The sequence below is a fragment of the Xenia sp. Carnegie-2017 genome, unplaced genomic scaffold (assembly GCF_021976095.1).
Source record: "Xenia sp. Carnegie-2017 unplaced genomic scaffold, XeniaSp_v1 HiC_scaffold_43, whole genome shotgun sequence".
In the NCBI taxonomy this organism is placed as follows: domain Eukaryota; kingdom Metazoa; phylum Cnidaria; class Anthozoa; order Malacalcyonacea; family Xeniidae; genus Xenia; species Xenia sp. Carnegie-2017.
In genome coordinates, this window is record NW_025813508.1 from 66,866 (window position 1) to 78,312 (window position 11,447).

General features: G+C 33.0%; 1 protein-coding gene and 2 long non-coding RNA genes across 3 annotated transcripts; 2 read left to right on the forward strand and 1 right to left on the reverse strand.

Annotated features, from left to right (window-relative positions):
* Positions 1–3,900: 3,900 nt before the first annotated feature.
* Positions 3,901–4,858, reverse strand: LOC124456176 (tetratricopeptide repeat protein 21B-like). Its single transcript, XM_047006678.1, has 3 exons — positions 4,782–4,858; positions 4,559–4,688; positions 3,901–4,154 (listed from the first exon to the last, which is right to left on the reverse strand). Exons 1-3 carry the CDS (start codon positions 4,806–4,808, stop codon positions 3,901–3,903), a joined length of 411 nt encoding a protein of 136 aa, XP_046862634.1. The 5' UTR covers positions 4,809–4,858.
* An 86-nt stretch (positions 4,859–4,944) lies between these two features.
* Positions 4,945–7,654, forward strand: LOC124456214. Its single transcript, XR_006952170.1, has 4 exons — positions 4,945–5,033; positions 5,495–5,544; positions 6,106–6,179; positions 7,605–7,654. It is a non-coding gene; the product is annotated as an uncharacterized LOC124456214 (long non-coding RNA).
* A 183-nt stretch (positions 7,655–7,837) lies between these two features.
* LOC124456204 lies at positions 7,838–10,994 on the forward strand. The gene is made up of 4 exons (XR_006952163.1): positions 7,838–7,852; positions 9,792–9,868; positions 10,515–10,631; positions 10,720–10,994. It is a non-coding gene; the product is annotated as an uncharacterized LOC124456204 (long non-coding RNA).
* Positions 10,995–11,447: the final 453 nt, after the last annotated feature.

An 11,447-nucleotide genomic window follows, 5' to 3' on the forward strand; every position in this document is an offset into this window, starting at 1 on the left:
GAAATGACAAAACTTTATACAATCGAATATAGCTACATAGTTTAAAAAAAAAATTTGTTAACCTAGACTTGAAAATTATCGTATCCTTCACATCACCACGTTACGTCATGGAATCAGAGGTGTAACTAAGTAAATTGGGAGGAGGTGTATATTCATATATTCAGTTATGCTCTACTGATTTCTTTTTGAAATTCAATTAAGACGAAATCAGTAAGGCACAACGGATTTTATAAGAATACCCCTCCCCCCCACACACCTCACTAACGTTCTAGTTACTCCTCTATGGAATAACTATGTGATTGACAAACTTATCACATCACATATACTGTTTTATCGTTTTCGTTTTAAAATAGTGAAATATACCAAAATATTTTATTCGATGTTCCTCCAGCATAAAACAATAGAATTGCCATGAATAAGCTTTGATCTAAATTTACATAGCAGGACCAAACATTGCGGGCTAAAGCACCCAACTACTAAAAATGCTACGTAGTTTCCGCGACTAACGAATCATGGAACATCTACGCATGTCATAACTTGTTATTTAGTTATCAATGTTATTTAGTTACGTGTTTTAGTTGTAGATCATCCAGGTTAGTAGAGGCTTTAGCAGGACTGCTGGTGTTGATGTTGACTGACGTTTTGACAACCTGAGCGGTAGTCATCTTCAGAGTTCATGTGTCATTGCGTGTAGAGGAAATGTGTCGGTGTGTGGGCATCAATTGTGTATTGTCATCGTAGAATAGGCTCAAATAAATAAATTGCTCGTTCGTTTTTAGGTTGTGAATAAGTCGTTTTATGGTGTCGGTAATTGTTGTGATCTGTTTAGTAGTAATGTTCTAATATTACTAATATTACTTAGTTTTGCCAAATGCGTAGTTACGTGATGTTGCAAGCTGCTATTTTTGCGTAATGTTGGGTTATGTAATATTTTAAGATGTTATGATATTGCTATGTTGGGTTACGTAATGTTGTATAATGTAATGTTGCTCTACGTTGGGTTACATAAAGTGATATTGTAAGTTTTGTGATGTTTCCGATAACGGGCTTACGATGTTGCTAAGTTGCCTACAATGTTGCTGAATGTTGAGTAAAATGGAAACTTTATCAAATATTACACTGCAAACAGTACCGGTAGGCATGTTGATAAAACGCCTAACAAGCTGTTGAGCCTCGTCAATGAACTTCTTCGACATATAAGATCAGCAACCATCTTGGAAAGTTGTCGAAAATGGAACCAAGTTTCGGAACGATGCTATCTCTGATATTTCGGCAATCAACCATTAATAAACCATTAGTTGTGCAGATTGACTTCGTGAACTGTTCTAATTCTACCATCCAGGTATTAATCTAAGTTGTTTCTAAAAATGTACATAGAAAATGTCAGTTAATTTCCATGTTCTTCAGGTTTCTCAGTCAAACAGGCTGCTGAATGAATTTTGGATCATTTTAAAAGCATATTAATAGCATATTGATGAAAACACTTCCCTGGAGACTTATTTTCAATTGATGATACATGGCATTTATATTACATCTTGCATCCTTGAAATACAGTGCGGTGAGGGAGGGGAGGGAGGTTGTAGTGGATGACGAATAATCTCCACTGGACAAGATGACGAGGATCAGATTGAACTTTCACACGAATATTCTGACCAAAACTGAGATGACAAAGCCGATGTGACAAGAGCGTCACAGTGACAACGGCTGTATGAAGCTGGACTGTATAATTATGTACAATTTCATTTTCTCCTTTCTGTTTCCTATTTAACTTTTCGTCATCCAGTAAAGTTGAAATTTTACGCGGTAAAAAAATGGTGGTGTGCTGAGGTTGAGGTAATGCTCGAGGTATAATAAGACTTTTGGTTTAATATTTGTAGGTAATATACGTATTTGAATGTTTTATGCAGTGCGGTGTTTGAAATTAAATGAAGATATGATCTTTCACTTTGTTGGACAATTTAAGCAATTGTCTCATAAACCTGAAAAATCAGGTGACTCAACGGGAATCGAACCCATGACCTCTGCGGTGCCAGTGCAGTAATCTGACCAACTGAGCTATCATGCACACAGTGGTGAGCAGGTCAATTTTGTTGGCTCATGTTTTCTCGTGAAATGAATGTCATATGAATGTTTTATGCAGTGCGGTGTTTGAAATTAAATGAAGATATGATCTTCGCACTTGTTGGACAATTTAAGCAATTGTCTCATGCGAAGATCATATCTTCATTAATATACGTATTGTTATACACCTTATATCATGCAAAGAAATCTTGTCACAATCATGTTCAACATGTCTAACATGATATGAACGTACCTCAATAACTTCCGTCGGCCTTCCACGCCATGAATTTAACACGGTATTATTCCAAGTTCGAACAAATTTATGAACCTCAAAGAGTCTTTCGTTGCTCCTTCAGAACTCGAACACTTCTGCAGATGCAGCATTGACAATTTCCTCCTGTTTCCGAAAGGCATGAACGATATCTTCACTAAAACATACAAATGAATATATCAAATGGATGGAATAATCTAACTAGATAGTCAGTAATGTTTGTCGGACGAAAGAAATATATAACATAAAAATATTGCCACTATGCAATTATGCAGGACCGTGAGAACAACAAATTTCAAAGAATTGAATAATGGTAAACTTCTGAAATTACACATAAAAGTTAATCTGTAGGCTGGCTACGCAACTGAACATATTCATCTTTAGTATTACCATACAGTAGGCTAATCTAGCCACCATGAACGAAAACGTTGATGAGGAAAAAAAGACCTGTTTTTTAATTGCAAAGTACGTAGCTACAGTATGATATTAACCTACATAGTTTGCAATCAATCTATTTTTCAATTACCAGCACTTTTCTTAAAGAAAATGCATGGTTAATGGAGATAAATATAAGATAACTGCTTTCTCAATAGAAATATACGCTAATATATACGTAGACAATAATATGCAGGAGCGTAGGGAAGGAAAGTGAGGAAAACATAGACAGTAGGTAACAGAAATAACTTTTCGTAGATACAAAATCAAGTTAGAAGTGCAAGTTATTTTGAAAACTCTCCGCTGGTCTTTGAGAGCGCTTTATATCACGCAGTATTCAACTTTGTGCTTACTTCTAAATCGCTGCGACACGTTTGACGACGCCTATGTAAAAAACACAGGCCAATTTTACAGGTATAAATTAACTATTGCATTCCGCTTCAGTATCATAATGTTAACAAAAAGATCTGATACATGGTTAGTTCGTATGAAAGCATTCGTGGAGATTTACTTGTTGTACATTTTGATATGATAAAAAAACAAATGAAAATTACACAAAAATGCTCTTCTCTCAATGCAAAACTTACTCTTTGAAGAATATTCTTAAGTTTCTCATATGCAACAGGGCTGGTGGATGCCTTCACTTGCAATTGCATTGTTTGTCCTTGCACAATCATACCAGGTCTTGGTTGAATTATTGACTCCACTTCCATCGATATTTCCAATAAACAACTTACTTTATTAAAAATTCCAGCGCCAAAGTGAAATTACTTTCTTTACAAGATATGTAGCCTTGAAAGAGAAATGAAAACATGACATGACAAAATGGCATGGATGTTTTCTATGTACTTTGTGTATTTTACATACCTTCCCAAACAGTGCATCAATATTCTCTGAAGTTGGAAAATATTATATTGAAATATTGAAAATTGTAAAGTCTTTATGAGAAAACATTAACATACCCTGTAAAGCCTCATCAAAATATTTTATGGATTTCTTAATGGCAGAATCTCTGTACTTGTAAGATCAATCCATCCACGTAAAATAGTTCCCTGTATGAAAGAAGACAGGTTAAATTGTGGTTATGATGTGAAAGGCATGTTTAGAAAACCTCTTTGAACCATTGGACATTTTCAACATTCTGTCAACATATTCTCTTGCTTTTCATGACGTCCTGTGTGCCACAAAAACATTGCACCAAAGTATAGCGCATTCTCACCAACACTTGTTCGAATCTTTTTCAATCTTGTTTCCAATTCATGTACACTTTCCTTGTCAATTAATTGTGCCTTTTTATGTGCATAGATTAATGCCATCAAACAGCAAAGGACAACTTCTTCACTTTCTTGGATGGATTCAAATTCTCTAATGGCTTCTGACACACGATCTGCAAGTCAATGTAACAACCATTATGAAGTATTGGCAATACAGTATATTTTAATAAATATCATTGGATCATTTTAAATACAAAGAAATAAAGCTTTTAAGCAAGCACAAGCTAGTTTAGTGATGGATAAGAGACCAACCACTATAAATTGACATAAATTCTGCTTGCAGAATGTAAAGCTTCATATGTGAAATGACAGGAGACAAAATAAAGTGAAAATTTTCTTATTTGAAGGGTGCAGTATACACAGACAGTTTTAAAACAGTCAGAATGCATCAAATGACAAAGTACTAGTAAAATGGGACAATCAATTACGAGAAAGTCTAGAAAACCTGTTGCCATGGACTACGCAACGCAACAACTGCAGAATGCGAACGACAATACTCTACATTTTAACAACAAACCTTCCATCAGTATTCCAAATGCTTTCCAAAATGTCAAAACCGGATCACCTCCGTGCTTCTGCAAACCTTGCAAATACACGTTTTGTAGGTGCCTGTAAAATCTTGCTCGACAATAATAGTTGATACTGCCCTGTTGCCAAGTCAAATATTGCACTTGCTTGAGTCAAAATATAATTCATATTTCTGCAACTAATGTTAGAATTATCTATAAGATGAAACATACCAGTATTATAGTATCTGTAGATGCCATAGTTATTCGTAAGCTAGATTTTTGTGTTATCGTTTTCTACCATTTGCTGACATCTCTTTATCACTCTGTTTTATTGACTCTCGGCCCAAGCTACTTCTATGTGCGCGCGGTCAATATTAAACTCTGTAATTAAATATGGCCGAAGAAACTCCATCAGAACAAGAAGCATTGAAACGGTGAGAAAAGTTAAAAGCATTGAGGGAGAAGAGTGCTGCTGCTGCTGAGGTATACTATTGTCTTAATTTTTTATTTCAACCGTCAGGTTCATCGTAATTTTTTGTCAAAGCTAGTTACTGTACTCTCAAAATGACAATCTTCAATGTATCTATTCAGCCTATATTCTCAGTATTCTGAAAAGTATGTCTTTTTTTGACGAGATCTTCAGTTTTGTATGATGACATTATAGTAAACTGCTTTATACTGCGCAGATGCACACAATGCAATCAAGAGTACTGATCCATCAGTAATCATGAAATTCAATATAAAATTATAAATGTTGGTTTGGTTACACAATAAAAACAAAACATGTGTTTTTTGCGTGTAAAGGTGTTTTGTTTTAAAATCTCCATTCTATTTTGTGCACTGCAATTAAGAATGCTTTGCACATTGTTCCATTATCAGTCAAAGTTTTGGATGACTTGTATTTTCCATACAAACACTCGAAACAGAATGTGTTTGATCTTTAGGGAGGTCGCGTTGAAAAGAGAGGAGTCAGTAACAGTTCAGCAGAAAGCGAGTAATGCATTCATTGTGTTTGTATGTTTTGATTGTCAATCTAGGCATGATGTTGAAAGAAAAGTAATGCCTGACATTTAAATTTTTTGGCTAACCAACTAGAATTTGCCTTAATTTGGCGACAAATTAAGTAAGAGATGTATACATATTACTGAGAATATTACTAGCATAAATATTGTTGCTCACTATCTTTCAATGATGGCTTGCTTTGACCATCAGTACCTATTATTTCAAGCCCAGCATAAATTAATATACCTTTGTAATCACATTCACTCATTGTTATGTACATATATATATATGCTTATACACTTTGTATATATATATAAATACATAAAAGATAAAGGTTTCTCCGAATTTTAAGTGATTTTTATTGAGCTTTTGACTTGTTGCTTTGAGCCCTCATCAGAATGAGGAAATATTATTTACACAAGTCGAAAGCTCAATAAAATCATTTTATACAATCCGGAGAATCTTTTATTTTTATACATTAAATATGCCTGGATTACCAATCTTTAAACTTATATATATATATCTTTCATTGTTTTCCTCCTTTCACATTTAGATCTGCTGTGAAAGTTATTAAAATTTAGAAACTACCAAAGGAGCGAAAACTTCCTGGGGCCAAACCACTTTCAGGTTATTTAATGTACAAGAATTGTTAAACATATAAACATGACAATATCAGTTTTTACAAGTGATTTGAAGAAACAAAGTATCTATATATGGTAAAGGATGAAGTTAAATTGCTGTTAATGACAGCATGTACTGTCACCTTGGTTAACTTAGTGTTTGTAGATGTAGACTGTCCAGGTTAATGCATTTCCTAGAATGACTGTGGGTTTTGATATTGACTGATGTTTTGACACAGATACTCAAGCCATTCAAACCATTTATTTTGCTTGGTATTATCAATAATTGAACAAATCCGAAGAAAAAACTAGCATTTATAAATGCAAAGTTTTTGTAATAGAGCATGATATAGCTACTGGAAGCAAATGATGACATCGAGTTATAACACCAATGCAATTTAGCGTCATACATATAAATGTTTTATTTTCATGCAAGTTTTCAATTATAGACGGTAGTTATCGTTCGTTGATACAACAATATTTTGGTCGGGCACGTTATGTGTCTAACTATGCCCCCAAAAAATTCCTACCCGCGCCAAATTTTCTAGGAACTATGTCCCCGTTTTCAAATTTGTCCTCCCAAATGAAAGAAGTAATGAAAAACTTTAACAGTAAAAAATATGTCTTTCTTATTTTAAATAACTGAGAAAATGTTTATTAAAGAGTGTTAGTTCCTTTTACTGCGTTTTGCCGATCACGAAGCACAAAAGTAACAATTCATAAAATAGTTTGTTGTTCGTGTACAATGAACATTCAAGCATACAAAACATTCAGCAAGATATCTCGGCGTTTCCTCTTGTTTCTGAATGTTTTGTTATGCGGTTTATACTTGTTTTGTTTGGGTGAAATGTGTAAGTCATTTAATCCCTTGCGCTTTTGTATCTGCGGGTTGTTTTTCTGAGTCATATTAGTTTAATTACTATGTATTATTGCTATATTCGTCAATGCATGATGGTATCTCTGAATTGTGATGGTTGTTTTGACTGGTTTTATAAAATTTAACTAAATTTATTGATCCAAATAGATTGAAATATCTAAAATCACCTGCGGTCTTGTTTTAAAACTGAAAAGTTTCACTGTTTTTTAAGATAAAGGTAAAAGTTTGTGAGGGGGACAATTTTCCTAAAGTTTTTTTTTCACCTATACCAACCTATATTTACATAAATAAAGCCTGAAAATGATTAATGTACCATTGTATATGAGCTTTTTTACTGTTCGGTCTTATAACTTTTATCAAACACTTACGTACACTATTCATTAAAAGAAACGTAAAATTCCCATAAGTTTGTCGTAATTGTGTTCAATTTTACTTTAATTATTTTACCTTTTTTCTACTTAGTTTTATTTTCTGCTACATACTTCTAACGTGTCTCTTGCTTTACTTAATCAAATGTTTTGTAAAGCCACCTCAAAATTTTTTCTGTTGTTTTAGTGGAACAAGAAGTGAAAGAACATGTTGAAAAGGAAAATCTGATGTTGTAAATGAAGTGGTAAGAATAAAATCAACAGTTTCATGTTCATGGATAAAGATAAAAATAAAAAACTTGATAAATAAATACTAAATAAATACTTTATGAATGAATACTTTCCTGAAACGAATTCTAAATTTACCGAATCAATTGTGATGTACAAATTTCTTTAATTTAGGACTTAAGTAATCTTGCACCGAAAACCCGATTGGTGAGTATAATACCAGAGGATAAATAATTGAACGCATAACGTGCGAGTTTTCTTTCCAAAATAAATTAAAATTTCATAACATTAGGATTGAAAATTGGGCTTTATTTGGACTATACAGTGTGCGAATTAGTTCAGAAAAAACGATGTGCAATTTTTTTTGACAAAAGTGTTTCTTTAGAGGCATAATCAAATCGATATTACGTTAATTATTATATAGCGCTAATTGCTAAATTAATATTCTTAAACGTGAACAAATTCATATGATTTACGACAGTGTTTTTCGTTAAAACCGCTGACCCAGTATAAAATGTATGAGAGAAATTTTTATGTTTTTTGCAGTGTGTAAATAAATCTCTCCTCTCTTTTGTTCATACTTAAAATGCAGACAATTTATAACACACGACCATTATCATGAAATCAATCCTAGTAATCATGGAGTCAGCATTTGACAATTTCCAGTCATTTATGTTCACATCAACATGATATTTCACTCATTGTGATTATATGATGCAAGCTCATCGAATAAAATATTTTGAAACAAATTATTGCTAATTATATGTTTCACTGTATATAACATTTCATTTCAGACTGGTGACGCTCACAACTTCAAAGACAAAATCATGCGAAGTCAAACGATTGAAAAGAAAATCATCCATTTGAAAATTTTTCGCATGTTATTTTTCTTTTTTCACAATAAATTCACCATTGACCATCATCCTAGTAATCAAACGAGTCAGCATTTGATGTTTCCATCTATTTTTCACTGTATTAATGATGCACTCGAATTGAAACATATGAAAGACTTTAATATTTTTTTACTGTATTAACTTTGTCACAACCTTTCGACGAAAATGGCAAAAGACAAAGTGAAAAGAAAAACGAATATACGTTTGTTTTCTGATTATTAACAGTAACATCCTTGATGTTTTTGATAAAAACATCATATTTATGTCATATTACAAGCAATATGTAAAAGCAAAAATATTGATCAAGTTCCAGTTTTAATATTTTGAGCCAAATTTGGCTTCTTTTTCTCACGTTAGGCTTATTTAAAATCAAAATTCCCTTGGTTTATTCTTCAAATTTGGCTTATTAAAGTTTTTTTGTCTTGTTTTAGAATCAAAATCAAAACGTTTCCCGATTTTACTGAAAATACTTAAAATAGCTATGATGCCAAAAACAGTACGTAACGGTTTACAAAACAACGCAAATGCAAAAATTGACATTAATAATGTATTACATCCCTATTGTCATAAGCATATAAACACCATGTATGTAGACTGTTGACAGACTTCTCAGTCTCAGTGACAACGTCTTCAAATTTGATGACATTGTGCCAACATGGATTTTTATGTCGTGCAGCGCACTCGTTTATAAAGTAAAGATTAAGCTTGAAAACTTTCTTCAATTTATGTTGTAGTAATCAATAAAGAAGTTTTTTGCATATCGTTTGAAAAAGTGATGTGCAATTGTTTTCATTTTAGCTAAAGCGATGTGAAAATTGCACATTGCACACCGTTAATTCGCACACTGCGACTATACCATTCGCTTTTACGCATTATATTTCAAAGCTGCTCTTCGAATGACGAGTGTGATGTGATTCACATGCTCAAATGATGTCCCTTAGAGTTTGTTATTGATAGTACTAGTTACTCCAAAAACGGTGTAAGTAGATGTTGCTAGTCATTGTCATGACCATGAACTTGAACTGTTGTATTGCGGACTCAGCATGTTCAGATGATTCCTCGAATAATATGTGATTAAGCGAACTAGTTTTTGTAGTGACGTCACTAGTTGCTATATTGCATTCTTGTTATCGTTTTACTGTGATAACTGCTACTTATAGATGCATGTAGAAATTTCAAAGTTGGCAAATTTTATATATGTACCTATATTGGTTACATTTGCAAATATCGTTCATAGTTGTTGTATGTTTTAGGGATTTAAAACGTGACGTTGCCAAGAAATTAGAAAAATTAGAGAGGCGCACTCAACGGGCAATCATTGAATTGATACGTATGTATATATTTCAACACTTTGTTATGAATTATACGGTTTGATTGCTAATATAAGAGATGAAAGCATTAAACATACTAACAACGACAAATACGTATGTGTATCAACTAACGAGATACAGCAACTCTTACTTTTTCAAAATTTAAGTGAAGTATTTCCACTTTTCACCGGCGAATTAAAAGCATATCTCAACACTAACTTCCTTAGATTTATTGAGGAATTATGAATACATGAGACTGTACGGTCTCACGACAAGATTAATAGGAAGATTAAGAGGAACATTTCTCGCATGCTTTTAAGTTAATGTCATACGTATCACTAAGCTGTCATTATCGACATTTTGGAGAACAGATCTCCCAAGTTGTGATCATCACTCAACCATAAAATCAGAAAGTTGTGTATGCTTGATGTAAAATTTCAGTTGTTTATGCCTGATGTTAAGTTTCATTTGAAAAGGTTCGTTTGCCAAATAAAACAAAAAGGATTTGTGTTTTGTTTTCGGAACTTCGTAGTTCGTACAAGTTATTTTTTATTCGCTACTATTGGCCGTGTGTTTACATTGCGTGGAAAGACTGGGCGCTACTGGCTTCAAAATATATGCTGACGTAGCCTTCCATCTATTTACTTCAATGGTGATTATTTTTAGGTTCACGTCTTCAGGAGGAAGGTAATCTTGCCGAAGTTGTAAGTGCCGTTACAACTGAACAAGGATTTGACGCTGAATAAATCGAGTTCTTGTTAAGTGAGCTGCACAAGCTTTCGGGTAAACACTTGGTATTGGAGGTAGTTCAATTTTTCTTTTCAAAATTCAAATTTTATTAAATCCCGGCAAAAATATCTCGTTTGTGTAGAAACAGAAGTTGACACCATGCGATGAAACGGATTTGAATGTCCTGACTAACTGCATGTTATAAATTCACTCGCTGTCTTTGTGTAGTAAAAACATTGTTTTATTGAAGAATAACAAGAAATAGTGAATCAATTTTTATTACATTGCTTTCCCATTTTATCTGTAAGCATTCTATAACAATCTTCTTTATAAAGCCATGAAAATAATATTTCATACACATTACTTTGTACTATATAAATCGCGTGTGACATTGACATTGTGATGATTTATTTATGACTTGATGATGATGTTTTACTGTGTTTTTCTTGAGGGGGATACTGTGCAGACTTGTAGAACTGCTTGGGTCCGACTTAGCATGTTTTAATTTTCCCCTAGCGCTTTAATGGTTCTAAAAAAAACAGAAGTCATATTAAGATCTAAATGTAGATTTTCAACTCTTTATTATTTAATTAAAAGAATTTTTATGGCATTAAAAACAAGGGTAATAAGTTTGAACCATTTTAATGACACGTTTTGAAGTAATTTAAAACTCCACTTTGTTCGACAGTCGATCATCATTACTAGTTTTTAGTTCCAATATTTAATTGTAAATTACTTTTTTCCCCGCTAATCACTTTGTCCAACAGTGATCAAACGTTTTGTTTTCGCCCGAAGATCCAGAATTACATCCATATCAATTGAATCTGTGATATCATTTTCGCATGCAAGCACCATAAAACTTTTATGTCG